The sequence below is a fragment of the Leuresthes tenuis genome, unplaced genomic scaffold (assembly GCF_036924035.1).
Source record: "Leuresthes tenuis unplaced genomic scaffold, fLeuTen1.0.hap1 SCAF_23, whole genome shotgun sequence".
Classification (NCBI taxonomy): domain Eukaryota; kingdom Metazoa; phylum Chordata; class Actinopteri; order Atheriniformes; family Atherinopsidae; genus Leuresthes; species Leuresthes tenuis.
In genome coordinates this window covers 730,018-747,659 of record NW_027325377.1, presented here as the reverse complement: position 1 = coordinate 747,659, position 17,642 = coordinate 730,018, and the positions used below count along the sequence as shown (strand labels likewise).

General features: G+C 45.7%; 1 protein-coding gene across 1 annotated transcript in view; it reads right to left on the bottom strand.

The window, feature by feature from the left end:
- The window catches only part of kcnd2 (potassium voltage-gated channel, Shal-related subfamily, member 2), a 142,651-nt gene extending 126,006 nt beyond the window's left edge, over positions 1-16,645 (bottom strand). Inside the window, exon 1 of the mRNA XM_072377576.1 lies at positions 14,997-16,645. Coding sequence (XP_072233677.1) covers positions 14,997-16,108 — 1,112 coding nt within the window. The 5' untranslated portion in view covers positions 16,109-16,645. The remainder of the gene's footprint in view (positions 1-14,996) is intronic.
- Positions 16,646-17,642: the final 997 nt, after the last annotated feature.

Below are 17,642 nucleotides of genomic sequence, written 5' to 3'. Positions count from 1 at the left end.
AGCAGCTTCATGCTCCATCAGAAGAAGAAGAAGAAGACACCGGCAGCTTTCAGCATGGCGGCAGCTTCATCAGAAGAAGAAGAAGAAGACACCGGCAGCTTTCAGCATGGCGGCAGCTTCATGCTCCATCAGAAGAAGAAGAAGAAGAAGACACCAGCAGCTGCTTTGATGTGGAAGCAGCTGCAGCAGAGACAGACAACTTTAATATCGTCCTCCATCACAGTCAATGAGCTCACAGCCAATCGGCTGGCCAGGTCTCAGCCGTCGCCACGGCAACCAATTTACCTGCAGCCTGATGTTCAGGTTCACACAGAAGCTCCATCATCCTCCAGTTTGGGGTTCAACAGCCAATCAGACGCTGCCACTCTTATTTAAATGAACTTCTTCCTCCTCTTCCTCCTCCTCCTCAATAAGTTCCATCCTTCATAAACAGTATGTTTACAAAGCTGAACATATATATATATACACATATATACATATATATAAATTCACACAAATAGAATGTGAGCATATAAAGTTTTTCTCTTTTTGGGTATCTAAGGTCTTGATAACTTCTCCCTTTTAGACAGAAAACATCTGTTCACCGATAAAAAAGACGTTCAGCCTCCATCGTGCCAGGATTGGTCGTCTGTTGTGGACCAGCTGACCGATCCCTGATGTTTAAGGGTCTTCTGTGTGTGTTTCATCCTGTGATCACACCTGTAAACGCTGTGCTTTACACCTTTAAACCTCAGCACCACAGAGAAGGAAGCAGAAAGCAGCCTCCGCAGAGGGAAGCTGCTGCTCGTCTGTCGCTTTCCACCCATTAAAGTGTTGCTGGAGTCTCTTAATGGCTTTATTTGTGCCTTTGAGAGTGGAGGGACTTTGTGTTGTAATGAGAAAAACAGGCTGTTTGTGTTCAACCCATCGATCAAACGTCTGTAAAACGCAGCATCTCTGCCGGTTTATGGAGACTCTGGGTCCTCTGGGAGAAGCTGAAGCTGTTTTAATCTCCCACAGACACACAAAGAGTCTCTTTAACACCTAAACTGACATCAGTGGACAAGCAAAGGATGCCGTTAGCAGGTTAAAGCCCATAAATCACTTCATCATCTGCAGGAGATCAGAACCAACGCCGCAGGAATCAGTGTTCACTGGAAATCAAATCTCTGTCCTCTGACAAATAAATGATTCTTTTCTCTGTGAATAAAGTTATTCAGAAACTAAGCAGAAAGCTCAAAGTTCCCACACCCCGTGGGACTCTGAAGCTACCGGTGATGTCACAAATCAAACTGTCCAATCAGACTGCAGATGTGTTCAAACTTAAGCTGAACTTTGTTCATTTGTGCTGTTTTCAGGTTGTTTTTTGCCTTCTTGGTTAAAGTGGACAGTCAGGTCATTTCCAGTCATTTAATCTCTGATTTCTCCAGATTAGCACAGTTTATTTAGTTTATTTAGTTTATTTAGTTTAGTTCTAGCATCTGCTCCACTAAGGAGAAAAGATCATGATGCTTCAGACTCCTCAACTGTTACCTGAGGCTAAGTTGTTAGTGGTCCTTTGTGCAAACTATGGCGGCTTGTGTGAGGAAGGTTACTTGTCAGTAGGGTTACATGGTAAAGAATCGGATTAATTAACACAGATTAAATCAAATTACTATAACACTGAGTTATTCAGTTCATATTGGACCGGATCGGGTTCCTTGCAGTCGGATTAAGACCCTGAGACTCAGTTGATAGTCACACTGAACGAGGGACGCAGCTTCATCTCGCTCTGCGTTCGCCATCTTTCTGAATGCCTGAGTTTGTTGTTGTTGGCGGTGAAGACGTCAACAGGAAGTGGCTCTATTAGCGATAGCTGAAATGGGGACAGCGCCACCTATGGTACCGGGGTATGACACGCTTTGTGCCAGTGATTCCATTCATTCACCGCCATATATCCAAGGATAATTACCCTCAGATAAGGAGCAGAACCAGGAGTAATCCAGCTTATCTCATCATATAGACCCACTGAGTGTTTCCATTAACCCGCTTAGCCGCTGTCTCACTTAGAGGTTTGAACTGAAATCCATTCATATGGGAAATGTTAAAGGGGAACTCCGGTATTTTTAAACCAAGACCTTATATCTGGCATGAAATACGTTCATCTGCTCACAGCAGCTAACGGAGGGATTTCTACACAGGCACTCTACTGGGACCACTTCATCCACACGCCCCCCTGCAGCACAGTTTATTCACTCCGTGCTCTGTGGCAGTCGGCTAACTTCACACAGAGTTTGCTGCTGATAGTTTTGTGCAACATGGCAGGATATTTATCAGATTTTGAGTAAGGGGGGCGTGTGGATGAAGTGGTCCCAGTAGAGTGCCTGTGTAGAAATCCCTCCGTTAGCTCTCCTATAGCTGCAAGTAGCCACATAACAGCAGCTATGAGCTAACAGAGCTATGAGCTAATGGAGCTATGAGCTAACAGAGCTATGAGCTAACAGAGCTATGAGCTAACAGCAGCTATGAGCTAACAGCAGCTATGAGCTAACAGCAGCTATGAGCTAACAGAGCTATAGCACACGTTCATTCATTCATTCTTCTTAAAGTATTGGTGAAATAAAGACAGATAATGCCTTATTTAGAGGCTGCATCCTCTAAGCCCCGTTCACTCCGTTATATGGATCTCCAGTTATCTAAATATCTTCTGAAGGACGCCGACTTTCACCAAACTGTTCTCAGTGAGCAGATGAACGTATTTCATTCCAGAAATAAGGTTTAAAAACACCGGAGTTCCCCTTTAACACAGAACCAGGGTCAGACTCGTGTCCTTTAAGTGTTGGATCAGCCTCGACTTTCAGCTTCAGTCTCCCTGTAACAAAACTAATGAAACTGTGAAGTGAAGCGAACAAATTCAGTCCTTGTGTAAAAGTGTTCCAGCATAACTACAGAAAACTACAGCTCCCATCAGCCCCGGCGGCTCAGAGGGAGTCAGAACAGAAACAAACTCACAGCTGGGGGCGGGGTCACAGGTCACATGTGCAGCAGGTGCAGACAGGTGATCCGTGGAGCTACCGGATCCACATGAGGAAACCTGAACCCTGAGCAGAGCGGCGCCCAAAGTTCAGCCTGAACACGATTCCTTTAAATTGTTCTGATTAAAGCAGCTGAAAACATGAAAGTGTTACTGAGCGGTTCTGCTGGTGGAAACTTTAACTCCATCCTGAAAACAAACTAAAGTTACTGCTGACCTGGAGCCACATTTACACCGTGCACCAGCTTTCAGCCACAGTTAGGACTCAAAAATATATTTATCTCTAAATGTTCGTCCTTCAGACACTGGCAACAGGACTATAGAACAGCAGGTATTAGCTTTCTAGCTAACATCCAGCTGTGCTAACATCTGTTAGCTTCTCTCCTCCCGTCTCTGCTTTCATAAACTGTATTTTAATGCATCTGAAATCCTAATAAAGCCTCTTATTTCCTGTTTTATTGTCTGTTATTGTCTGACAGCTCAGTGACTCAGAATAACAGCAGTTAACACCTTAACCAGCAGCCTCTGATGTTACAGATACAACACGGTCTGATAAAATGAGCCGTTTTTACTCTGGTTGGACTTTGATGTGACTCAGAATATTAGTTCACATTAACAGGCTGAAGTTGTTCATTAAGGACCATTAGCTTCCCTCTGTTCTCCCCTAGATTCCTTTTGTTCTCCGTTAGCTTCCTTCTGTTCTCCGCTAGCTTCCTTGTATTCTCCGCTAACTTCCTTCTGTTCACCGCTAGCTTCCTTCTGTTCACCGCTAGCTTCCTTCTGTTCACCGCTAGCTTCCTTCTGTCCTCCGCTAGCTTCCTTCTGTCCTCCGCTAGCTTCCTTCTGTTCTCCACTAGCTTCCTTCTGTTCTCCGCTAGCTTCCTTCTGTTCTCCACTAGATTCCTTCTGTTCTCCGTTAGCTTCCTTCTGTTCTCCGCTAGCTTCCTTCTGTTCTCCGCTAGCTTCCTTCTGTTCTCTGCTAGCTTCCTTCTGTTCTCCGCTAGCTTCCTTCTGTCCTCCCCTAGCTTCCTTGTATTCTCCGCTAACTTCCTTCTGTTCACCGCTAGCTTCCTTCTGTTCACCGCTAGCTTCCTTCTGTTCTCCCCTAGCTTCCTTGTATTCTCCGCTAACTTCCTTCTGTTCACCGCTAGCTTCCTTCTGTTCACCGCTAGCTTCCTTCTGTTCTCCCCTAGCTTCCTTCTATTCTCCGCTAACTTCCTTCTGTCCTCCGCTAGCTTCCTTCTGTCCTCTGCTAGCTTCCTTCTGTCCTCTCCTAGCTTCCTTCTGTTCTCCACTAGCTTCCTTCTGTCCACTCCTAGCTTCCTTCTGTTTTCCGCTAGCTTCCTTCTGTTCTCTGCTAGCTTCCTTCTGTCCTCTCCTAGCTTCCTTCTGTTTTCCGCTAGCTTCCTTCTGTTCTCTGCTAGCTTCCTTCTGTTCTCCACTAGCTTCCTTCTGTCCTCTCCTAGCTTCCTTCTGTTTTCCGCTAGCTTCCTTCTGTTCTCTGCTAGCTTCCTTCTGTTTTCCGCTAGCTTCCTTCTGTTCTCTGCTAGCTGAAATGTTCCCTTGTGTTTGTTCTGCTCAGTGGACTCGACATGTGAACTGGCTGCTTTCTGCTGAGATGCTGTAGCATTGACGTTGTGCTATCGTGCTAAGCTAACTGGCTTTTACAATGGGCACACTGTACAGTATTTTCTCTTTCCTTTTCTTTGAAATGCTCCCAAACTTTAGACATTTTGTTGTTGTTTCTCTGCATCATGAAGCGATTTGTATGAATTAAATGAAGCAGATCATTTGCATCGAATATAAAGAAGACTTCAGACTTCATTGTTCTCACTTCTTCTGTCTGATATTCCATTTGTTCTTTGAACATCCTCCCCTCGGGTCTCCTTCTTCTTCTGTGGCCGAACTGATGTCTTCACCTCTTCGGCTCCTCATCAGAGCAGCTGCTGGCAGTTAAACCTCCACCTGCTCCTCCTTCTCTGATGGTGACAGAGAAACTAATCAACTTAATCTTCCTGATCATGAAGCAGCTCTGAAACCAGATGTTCCTGATGTTTCCCAGCAGCTGGACTCTGGCTGATACTCTGAGGTTCTGGTGGGCTCCTCTGAGCCTGAGTGAAGCTGCTGGAGGCCTTTTTCCTGCAGCTGAGCAGAGTATTTATCTCTCTGTCATTGATATTCACAGCCAGCTCCGGATCAATGAGCCCCGACACTCTGCCTATTATTTCATTTCTGGTGTCTAAAAGGCGAAGCCACGACTCGGTTAAATTGTTTTCCACTCGGATTTGGCTGACTCGTCACAAAGCTGGGGAGGAGGGGGAGGGGAGGAGAAAGAAGAGGAGGAGGGGGGGAGGAGGAGGGGAGGAGAGGAGGAGGAGGAGGGGAGGAGGAGAGGAGGAGGGGAGGAGGAGGGGAGGAGGAGGGGAGGAGGATGAAGGAGTAAAATAGATCTCAGGACTCGGTCCTCCTGGGAATCACAGACAGCTCCAGATCTGTGAGACTCTGTTTGTCACCGTAGAAACAGCCGAGTTCTGAGCAGGTTCTGGTTCTGAAGCCTCTCCAACAGACCCAGGAACTGGGTTCTGAGCAGGTTCTGAACAGATAAAACATTTGTAGCCCGAACCTGTCACAGAGTTTGAGGAAATCCTCTTAATTTCAAAGTCAGACCTGATGATTAATCCTGTGAATCATCAAGAATTAAATCCAACACTTTATTGTTATTCTGTCTCAGGGTTTGAAGTTCGGATAAAAGAAGCAATTTTAGTTGGAATTTAGAGGACAACTAACTCCATGTGACGCCTGAGGTGACCTCAGTGTAACGTTTAAGTAAGGAAACAAGTCAAATGTTCCCTTTCCAGCACCTTTAAAGACAAATGTCACCTTTTTTAACAGCTTCTGGAAAAGAGAATCCAGGGGGGTTAAGGTGGAGAAAGCTGTGAGACATCCAGCTTTTAACAGAGTCTGAGCAGCTGGGAAATACAGCTGAATGTCATCTGCATAGCAGTGAGAGAGTTAAAGGGAGCAGATAGAACAGGAACAATCAAACTGAACCCTGTGGGACACCGTAGTTCAGAGAAGTGGAAGAGAGCTCCCCTTATAAGACGTTTTTATGACTGAAGGGACGAGAAAGAAAGGTTTTCAGTGTTTTCATTCGAGATGTTTCATTTGAGGCCCACACTTAAGTTGGCCCCGCCTCCCCTGCTAAGCCCCGCCTCCTCTGCTAAGCCCCGCCCACTCACCTCCACCCTGCTGGACGGATGAAGCCAGCTTCTGGTGGAAATGTTCTGCTGTCAGCTGCACTGAGGAGCATGCATCTTCCATCCAGCAGCAGCCTCAGAGGATATAAGAGCCCAGTGGATAAACTATATCTGAGGCTAATGTTCCAGCAGAGTTAGCTAAAGACTGTGAATGTGCAGCAGACACTTTTCATCCCACTGTTTTAACAACTTGGTCCAGTTCAACGCTGGACTGAAGGAACTGAGCCACAAAGAGGATCAGTTCCAACTCTCAGAGCCTGAACTTCAGAGCAGGGAAATGGAAGCATCTGAGAAATAACTCCTCATGGTTTATTTACTGATTTATTTCTCCCTTTAGCAGCAGCTAACGCTAACAGCTTAGCTAATGAAATAACTCCTCATGGTTTATTTACTGATTTATTTCTTCCTTTAGCAGCAGCTAACGCTAACAGCTTAGCTAATGAAGTAGCTCCTCATGGTTTATTTATCGATTTATTTCTACCTTTAGCAGCAGCTAACGTTAACAGCTAATGCTAACAGCTTAGCTAATGAAATAACTCATGGTTTATTTACTGATTTATTTCTTCCTTTAGCAGCAGCTAACGCTAACAGCTTAGCTAATGAAATAACTCCTCATGGTTTATTTACTGATTTATTTCTTCCTTTAGCAGCAGCTAACGCTAACAGCTTAGCTAATGAAATAACTCCTCATGGTTTATTTACTGATTTATTTCTTCCTTTAGCAGCAGCTAACGCTAACAGCTTAGCTAATGAAATAACTCCTCATGGTTTATTTACTGATTTATTTCTTCCTTTAGCATCAGCTAACGCTAACAGCTTAGCTAATGAAATAACTCCTCATGGTTTATTTACTGATTTATTTCTTCCTTTAGCAGCAGCTAACGCTAACAGCTTAGCTAATGCAGAAATAACTCCTCATGGTTTATTTACTGATTTATTTCTTCCTTTAGCAGCAGCTAACGCTAACAGCTTAGCTAATGAAATAACTCCTCATGGTTTATTTACTGATTTATTTCTTCCTTTAGCAGCAGCTAACGCTAACAGCTTAGCTAATGAAATAACTCCTCATGGTTTATTTACTGATTTATTTCTTCCTTTAGCAGCAGCTTACGCTAACAGCTTAGCTAATGAAATAACTCCTCATGGTTTATTTACTGATTTATTTCTTCCTTTAGCAGCAGCTAATGCTAACAGCTTAGCTAATGAAATAACTCCTCATGGTTTATTTACTGATTTATTTCCTCCTTTAGCAGCAGCTAACGCTAACAGCTTAGCTAATGCAGAAATAACTCCTCATGGTTTATTTACTGATTTATTTCCTCCTTTAGCAGCAGCTAACGCTAACAGCTTAGCTAATGAAATAACTCCTCATGGTTTATTTACTGATTTATTTCCTCCTTTAGCAGCAGCTAACGCTAACAGCTTAGCTAATGAAATAACTCCTCATGGTTTATTTACTGATTTATTTCCTCCTTTAGCAGCAGCTAACGCTAACAGCTTAGCTAATGAAATAACTCCTCATGGTTTATTTACTGATTTATTTCCTCCTTTAGCAGCAGCTAACGCTAACAGCTTAGCTAATGCAGAAATAACTCCTCATGGTTTATTTACTGATTTATTTCTTCCTTTAGCAGCAGCTAACGCTAACAGCTTAGCTAATGAAATAACTCCTCATGGTTTATTTACTGATTTATTTCCTCCTTTAGCAGCAGCTAACGCTAACAGCTTAGCTAATGAAATAACTCCTCATGGTTTATTTACTGATTTATTTCCTCCTTTAGCAGCAGCTAACGCTAACAGCTTAGCTAATGAAATAACTCCTCATGGTTTATTTACTGATTTATTTCCTCCTTTAGCAGCAGCTAATGCTAACAGCTTAGCTAATGAAATAACTCCTCATGGTTTATTTACTGATTTATTTCTTCCTTTAGCAGCAGCTAACGCTAACAGCCAAGCTAATGCAGAAATAACTCCTCATGGTTTATTTACTGATTTATTTCTTCCTTTAGCAGCTAACGCTAACAGCTTAGCTAATGAAGATGACGTACACCAACTTCTAAGGAGTTACTGCTGTTCCTTTCTGAAAGATGAACATTATTGTTCCCACATTACTTTGTTAGCTGAAGCTAACGCTAACAGCTTAGCTAACGCAGAAATAACTCCTCATGGTTTATTTACTGATTTATTTCCTCCTTTAGCAGCAGCTAACGCTAACAGCTTAGCTAATGAAATAACTCCTCATGGTTTATTTACTGATTTATTTCCTCCTTTAGCAGCAGCTAATGCTAACAGCTTAGCTAATGAAATAACTCCTCATGGTTTATTTACTGATTTATTTCTTCCTTTAGCAGCAGCTAACGCTAACAGCCAAGCTAATGCAGAAATAACTCCTCATGGTTTATTTACTGATTTATTTCTTCCTTTAGCAGCTAACGCTAACAGCTTAGCTAATGAAGATGACGTACACCAACTTCTAAGGAGTTACTGCTGTTCCTTTCTGAAAGATGAACATTATTGTTCCCACATTACTTTGTTAGCTGAAGCTAACGCTAACAGCTTAGCTAACGCAGAAATAACTCCTCATGGTTTATTTACCGATTTATTTCTTCCTTTAGCAGCAGCTAACGCTAACAGCTAACAGCTAACCTGTTTCCCTCTGGGATCAATAGACTAACTATCTGTATCTATATATAGAGCTGGAGTTCACTTACTAAGTCTCCACCCATGAAAACAGACAAAGAGGTATTAAAGCTGACTGACACCCCTCCAGCCGTCAGTTTCACCAATCTTTGAGTGGCGAGAACCACCAACCTTCCTATTATTGGACGACCGACTCTGACCACTGAGCCACGGCCAGTTAGTGAGGTTAAAAAATACAAAAGCTGCTGACCTCACCAAAAGGGCGGAGTTAAGCACTTGCCTCCCTACAAACTGTTAACAAAGAGGTATTAAAACAGGGCCGAGACAGATAAAAATATAAAAAAATGTGCTTAAACCAACAGGTATTTTAACCAAAGTCTGACTCAAACGTCTCAATAAGACCCCAGGAGAACGGAAAATGTGTTCTGGTTGAAAGTTAAATGATGTGTAAGGGTCTGAAGAAGTTAAATTTCATCATTCATGCTGTTTTTCTGCTGAGTCAAACCCGAGGTCACAGAACCAGCCGAGTATTTGGCCACAGCATCGGGTTCAGAACCGACTCTAAAACAGAGAAAGCAGCTCAGAGTTTGAATGTTGATGCAGCTTTTAGGAAAACCACCCCTCCACTTCTTCATTAGCCTCCTCCTCCTCTTCTTCTTCTTCTTCTCTAATTATCTGTCATCCTGAAAGAAATCACCCGCAGCCTCCGAGTGTCATTAAAACGGTCATTTCCAAAGGAAACAGCAGCAGCTTTTGGGACGAGTCAAACTCTTCCTCCCTGCTCGGCTGCTCCTCTAGGTGGCTTCATTACAAAGCCCATTAAAAGTAATCACTGCGTGTGTGTTCAGAGCAGCTAACGCATTCATTTAATTAGCTGCATTAACGGCAAATCATCCCACAGAGAGCAGAGAAGAAGAGGACGCTGCGTATCTGTGGCTCCAGCAGGAGAAAACTCTCAGTTTCACTGTGGGAATCTGAAGCTTCTGACACAGAAAGAGCTCTGAACTCCCCTGAATCCTGCAGCTGGATCACCTGCTCTGCTTCAGCACAGCTGAGCTCAGGTGGAGCTTAAACCTCAGAAGACGTTCACACGTCTGGGGAAACCCGAGGAGATACCAACACCTGTCGACATTTGTCTCCAGCCAGACAGAATCTTATCGGATCTCTCTCCGTCTGAAAGAGTCTAAATAATTCATGTGTGTTTGTGCTGCCCTGCAGCGTCTCTCTGGGAGATAAGATCAGAGATAAGATCAGATTTAATCTGCCCTCCGGTTTTAACCCATCCAGGTCGGCACCTGCTGACACACACATGCACAAATGCACGGGTCACACACCCAGAGACACTGAGCTGTGGGAACAACCTGCAGCTCAACATGTGGGGCTGAAGCCAAAAGAAAAAGAGCCAAAGAAGAAGAGAAGCAGAAACAGAATCACAGCAGAAGAGACAAAGAGGAAGAACCACAGAAGAAGAACCACAGAAGAAGAACCGGAGAGGAAGAGCCAGAGAGGAAGAGCCGCAGAAGAAAAACTAAAGAGCAGGAGCCACAGAAGAAGAACCAAAGAGGAAGAGCCGCAGAAGAAGAACCAAGGAGGATGAGCCGCAGAAGAAGAACCAAAGAGGAAGAACCACAGAAGAAGAACCAAAGAGGAAGAGCCGCAAAAGAAGAACCAAAGAGCAGGAGCCACAGAAGAAGAACTAAAGAGGAAGAGCCACAGAAGAAGAACCAAAGAGCAGGAGCCACAGAAGAAGAACTAAAGAGGAAGAGCCACAGAAGAAGAACCAAAGAGCAGGAGCCACAGAAGAAGAACTAAAGAGGAAGAGCCACAGAAGAAGAACCAAAGAGCAGGAGCCACAGAAGAAGAACCAAAGAGCAGGAGCCACAGAAGAAGAACTAAAGAGGAAGAGCCACAGAAGAAGAAACAAAGAGCAGGAGCCACAGAAGAAGAACCAAAGAGGAAGAGCCACAGAAGAAGAACCAAAGAGGAATAGCCACAGAAGAAGAACCAAAGAGGAAGAGCCACAGAAGAAGAACCAAAGAGGAGGAGCCGCAGAAGAAGAACCAAAAAGGAGCAGCCACAGAAGAAGAACCAAAGAAGAAGAACCAAAGAGGAGGAGCCACAGAAGAAGAACCAAAGAGGAAGAGCCACAGAAGAAGAACCAAAGAGGAGGAGCCGCAGAAGAAGAACCAAAAAGGAGCAGCCACAGAAGAAGAACCAAAGAAGAAGAACCAAAGAGCAGGAGCCACAGAAGAAGAACCAAAGAGGAAGAGCCACAGAAGAAGAACCAAAGAGGAGGAGCCACAGAAGAAGAACCAAGAGGAGGAGCCACAGAAGAAGAACCAAGAGGAGGAGCAGACCTAACCGGGCCGAACATGTCCCACATAGACACTGGCAGACCATGAAAACAGGAAACACATTAAAACACTTCAGACACGATAGGCTTCCACCTCCTGAGCAGGTCCTGAACCACCTGGTCAGGTTCAACATGCTGTGTCACCCACCTCAACAGGTAAAGTCCACATAAAGGGCAGGTAAAGTCCATATAAAGGGCAGGTAAAGTCCATATAAAGGGCAGGTAAAGTCCATATAAAGGGCAGGTAAAGTCCATATAAAGGGCAGGTAAAGTCCATATAAAGGACAGGTAAAGTCCACATAAAGGGCAGGTAAAGTCCATATAAAGGACAGGTAAAGTCCATATAAAGGACAGGTAAAGTCCACATAAAGGACAGGTAAAGTCCATATAAAGGACAGGTAAAGTCCACATAAAGGGCAGGTAAAGTCCACATAAAGGGCAGGTAAAGTCCACATAAAGGACAGGTAAAGTCCATATAAAGGACAGGTAAAGTCCATATAAAGGGCAGGTAAAGTCCATATAAAGGGCAGGTAAAGTCCATATAAAGGGCAGGTAAAGTCCATATAAAGGGCAGGTAAAGTCCACATAAAGGGCAGGTAAAGTCCACATAAAGGGCAGGTAAAGTCCATATAAAGGGCAGGTAAAGTCCACATAAAGGACAGGTAAAGTCCATATAAAGGACAGGTAAAGTCCATATAAAGGGCAGGTAAAGTCCATATAAAGGGCAGGTAAAGTCCACATAAAGGGCAGGTAAAGTCCATATAAAGGACAGGTAAAGTCCATATAAAGGACAGGTAAAGTCCACATAAAGGACAGGTAAAGTCCATATAAAGGACAGGTAAAGTCCACATAAAGGACAGGTAAAGTCCATATAAAGGGCAGGTAAAGTCCATATAAAGGACAGGTAAAGTCCATATAAAGGACAGGTAAAGTCCATATAAAGGACAGGTAAAGTCCATATAAAGGGCAGGTAAAGTCCATATAAAGGGCAGGTAAAGTCCACATAAAGGACAGGTAAAGTCCATATAAAGGACAGGTAAAGTCCATATAAAGGGCAGGTAAAGTCCATATAAAGGGCAGGTAAAGTCCATATAAAGGACAGGTAAAGTCCATATAAAGGGCAGGTAAAGTCCACATAAAGGACAGGTAAAGTCCATATAAAGGGCAGGTAAAGTCCACATAAAGGGCAGGTAAAGTCCACATAAAGGGCAGGTAAAGTCCATATAAAGGGCAGGTAAAGTCCACATAAAGGACAGGTAAAGTCCATATAAAGGGCAGGTAAAGTCCATATAAAGGGCAGGTAAAGTCCACATAAAGGGCAGGTAAAGTCCATATAAAGGGCAGGTAAAGTCCACATAAAGGGCAGGTAAAGTCCATATAAAGGGCAGGTAAAGTCCACATAAAGGGCAGGTAAAGTCCATATAAAGGGCAGGTAAAGTCCACATAAAGGACAGGTAAAGTCCATATAAAGGGCAGGTAAAGTCCATATAAAGGGCAGGTAAAGTCCACATAAAGGGCAGGTAAAGTCCATATAAAGGGCAGGTAAAGTCCACATAAAGGGCAGGTAAAGTCCATATAAAGGGCAGGTAAAGTCCACATAAAGGACAGGTAAAGTCCATATAAAGGACAGGTAAAGTCCACATAAAGGGCAGGTAAAGTCCATATAAAGGGCAGGTAAAGTCCATATAAAGGACAGGTAAAGTCCACATAAAGGGCAGGTAAAGTCCATATAAAGGGCAGGTAAAGTCCACATAAAGGACAGGTAAAGTCCATATAAAGGACAGGTAAAGTCCATATAAAGGGCAGGTAAAGTCCACATAAAGGGCAGGTAAAGTCCATATAAAGGGCAGGTAAAGTCCACATAAAGGGCAGGTAAAGTCCATATAAAGGGCAGGTAAAGTCCACATAAAGGGCAGGTAAAGTCCATATAAAGGGCAGGTAAAGTCCACATAAAGGACAGGTAAAGTCCATATAAAGGACAGGTAAAGTCCACATAAAGGGCAGGTAAAGTCCATATAAAGGGCAGGTAAAGTCCACATAAAGGACAGGTAAAGTCCATATAAAGGGCAGGTAAAGTCCACATAAAGGACAGGTAAAGTCCACATAAAGGGCAGGTAAAGTCCACATAAAGGGCAGGTAAAGTCCATATAAAGGACAGGTAAAGTCCATATAAAGGGCAGGTAAAGTCCATATAAAGGACAGGTAAAGTCCATATAAAGGGCAGGTAAAGTCCATATAAAGGGCAGGTAAAGTCCACATAAAGGGCAGGTAAAGTCCATATAAAGGGCAGGTAAAGTCCATATAAAGGACAGGTAAAGTCCACATAAAGGGCAGGTAAAGTCCATATAAAGGGCAGGTAAAGTCCATATAAAGGACAGGTAAAGTCCATATAAAGGACAGGTAAAGTCCATATAAAGGGCAGGTAAAGTCCATATAAAGGACAGGTAAAGTCCATATAAAGGGCAGGTAAAGTCCACATAAAGGGCAGGTAAAGTCCATATAAAGGACAGGTAAAGTCCACATAAAGGACAGGTAAAGTCCATATAAAGGGCAGGTAAAGTCCACATAAAGGGCAGGTAAAGTCCATATAAAGGGCAGGTAAAGTCCATATAAAGGGCAGGTAAAGTCCATATAAAGGGCAGGTAAAGTCCACATAAAGGACAGGTAAAGTCCATATAAAGGGCAGGTAAAGTCCATCCAGGAAGTTTGATGGCATGTATAATCTAATTTTTGGAGAGGGATGTCCAACTGACTGTAGTGTTATATCCTCACTTCTGATAAAAGTGATATAATAATAGACAGAAATCACCAGCTGATGTGTGGGAGAGACTCCATCACAGCAGAAACTGGAAACAGCAGAACCTCCAACGGGACTTGAATGCAGCATGAGAACACCAGCAGGGCGTTTTAAACCACTTTATTTACCTTTAGTGACCTTCATAACTCTATATTTCATCTGTTATTGATGACGGTTATTCTGAGAAATCCCAGCAGCATCACACTACAGACCCTTTGTCCACAGATCTTAAATGTGTGGGTTTGAACCGGTTCCAGCTGGTCACATGTCAGAAAGATTCAGATGATTCAGTGTCAGGGGTCATGTGACAGCACCACAGAGGTCAGGAAAGGTCAAAATCTGAGCTCCAACAGGTGACACCCAGCTGAAAGCTCCACCTGAGGCTGGTCTGGACCTCAGACTTTACCTGATTTTACTGGTTATACCGGTTTCTACTGGTTTTACCGGTTTTAACTGTTTTTTTTAAACCGGTTTTTACTGGTTTTACCGGTTTTTACTGGTTTTTACTGGTTTTTACCGTTTCTACTGGTATTTTTTACCGGTTCTACCTTTTTTACTGGTTTTTACCGGTTCTACCGGTTTTATAGGTTGTTACTGGTTCTACCGGTTCTACTGGTTTTTACCGGTTTTACCGGTTTTTACTGTTTTTTTTAACTGGTTCTACTGGTTTTACTGGTTTGTACCGGTTCTATTTTTACTGGTTTTTACCGGTTTTACTGGTTTTTGCTGTTTTTACCGTTTCTACTGGTTTTTACCGGGTCTATTTTTTTACAGGTTTTACCGGTTCTACTGGGTTTTGTTGGTTTTACCGGTTTTTGCTGGTTTTACCGGTTCTACTGGTTTCAGACCTCACAGCCCACAAGTAAAAACTTCAACATGTTCAAACTAAAAGTGACTCCGCCCACTTTCGGAGCCACCGCCCCGCCCCCAGACACGCCCACACTCCGCGTCACTTACCCCAGCGTTGTCATGGTGACGATGGTGTACCAGAAGGCGGCGGGAATGCTGGTGAACTTGCTCCCGCTCGAGCCTTTCTCGGCGTAGAACATGACGGTGGCGAAGATGATGATGGCCATGGTGAGGGAGAAGAGCAGGAAGCCCAGCTCCGACGCGCAGCTCTTCAGCGTGTAGCCCAGGATGCGAAGTCCCGCCGAGTGCCGCGAGAACTTGAAAATCCTGAAGACCCTGAAGACGCGCAGCGTGACGAAGGCGCCGCTCACGTCCTCGTTGTCCGTCATGACCAGGCCGATGTAGTACGGCATGATGGCCACCACGTCGATGATGCTCATGACGCTCTTGACGAACTTGTAGCGGCTCGGCGCGACCATGAGGCGCAGCAGGTACTCCACCGTGAAGATCATGACGCACGCGGTGTCCAGGCAGAAGAAGGCCAGCGCGTAGCGCTCGCCGCAGGACAGCACCTTGACGTGGTTCGGCGCGGCGCCGCACGGCACCGTCTCCGCCACGTTGGCCATGACCGACACCGCGATGAAGAAGCCGGTGACGTAGTAGAAGACCAGCGCCATGGTGGAGGTGTGCGGGTTCTCGAAGGCGCGCCACATGGTCTCGCGGAAGCTCAGGTCCGCGGACACCAGCTCGTTGGTCTGGTCGCTCTCCTCGTCGTCCTGGATCCGCTCCTGGTTCTCCCGCCGCCGGTCCTTGTAGTCCTCGTAGCAGCAGTCCCCGATGATCTCCGGGATGATGCCGAAGAACGCCAGCTCCTCGTCGTACGCGGAGATGCACTCCTGCCGCGCGTAGTGCAGCTTCCCGGTGCGGTAGAAGTTGAGGATGTGGCGGAAGATGTCCGGGTCGCGGTCGAAGAAGTACTCGTTGCTGTCCTCGTGGAAGAAGAAGTCCCGCTCCGAGCTGCCCAGCAGCGTGTCCGGGTACCGCTCCAGCGTGTCCCGCCACGTCTGGAACTTTGTGCCGCTCACGTTCAGCATGATCAGCCCGTCCCGCGCGCGTTTCTTCTCCTTCGGGGGAACCGGCATGGGCGCGCTGGCCACCGGCATCCACCCGATGGCCGCCGCGCGCGCGAACGGCATCCAGGCTGCGACTCCTGCAGCCATGCTGCTCCCGGAGCTCTGCGGAGGCTCGGTGGGGGGGTTCAGGGAGCCGCGGAGCAGCGGGGGGACATCCGGGGCGAGAGGGGGAACTAAAGCCTCCGGCTCATGCACGCGGGAGGTCTTTACGCACGGAAACGCTGCGTAAAAACGCAAAAAAATGAAAAAGAAAAGAACACAGCTCCGGAGTCCGCGCGCGAACAAACCTCCAGCTGATCAGCGCTTCTGTGACGTTGAAAAGCTTCAGAAACGTTCAACTAACTCACGTTAAAGTGGACCCGGTAGAACCCGGTAGAACCCGCCTTCTCTGCGTGTTTTCCTCTCTCTGGGTCGGCACCGCAACAAGTTCTGCTCGCGTCACGATAATCCTGCGATCCAGACTCGGACCCGGAGAGGGCATGCTCCGCTCGGGCTCTGCTGTCCCGAGCCTCCGGGGCCGAACCGAACCGAACCGAGCCGAACCCCGGCGGACACAGAGGATGTTCGGCTGGAGGTGCAGCGGCTGGTTCTCCGGCACACAGGTGCTGCTGCTGCTGCTGGGGAGAGAAGCGGAAACCCGCCTCACTCCTCCTCCTCCTCCTCCTCCTCCTCCTCCTCCTCGCGCCGGTTGGGGGCGTGTCGCCGGAGAATCCCGCGCGTCACAGAGAGACAAACCTGCCGCGTGCGCTGGGCCTCACGGAGCTGATTGTCCCCTGATTGATCATCTGTGACACAGAGCTACAAACATCAGACTCAGAGTCCGAACTCCCGGAGCCAGAATCAGTCCAGCGTGTCCCAACATGTGGCTCCGGACCCTCTGGAGGGTCATTAACAGCTTCTCAGAGTTCTGTTGACGATTCCCAGCTGGATCAGAACTCACTGAGGCTCACAGCTCTGTGGTTCTGGGCTCTTTGTGTCCTTTAAAGGGAAATATGCTGAAGGCAGATTTATTAAAGCAGAAAAAGAAAGTGGATGTAGAGGTTTAGGGGTTCACAGCTAATCTCACACCAGCTGATTTCTCCCTTTAGAGGTTCTGACGTCACATCTCCTCCCATTACTCCTCTTAACCAGATGTTAAACACACCTGTACAACTTTTAAATGAGCAGGAAGATCAAATCTTATTAAAACCTGCTGGATGTGGCTCGTCGTCATGGTTACCTTCATAAACTGGAGCTGATCAGCATCACATGACAGCAGCAGCCAGAACTGTCTCTGACTCCAGCCCAGGTTATGTTTCCACCATCAGTTACCACGGCAACGAATCACTTTCGGGGGTCAACCGTAGGCCAAACGTTGCCAAATCAGGGGCCACTTCCGGCATCACCTCAGAGTTTCGGGTTTGAGTCGAACCTGAAACTCTGAGGATGGTGAGTTTGAGGAAATCAGCCTTTTCAGAACTTTGCTCATAAAGTTCTTTTAACGCCTCCCGCTGCTGTCGTCTGAGATGAGATCTACTCGCTGGTCTCATCAATCTGCTTTGAGTAACCACTCATGAGTTTTTAATCAGTATAGCTGATGGGTCCGTCTGGGATGTGCTGCTCGACCCGATCCAATGAAACC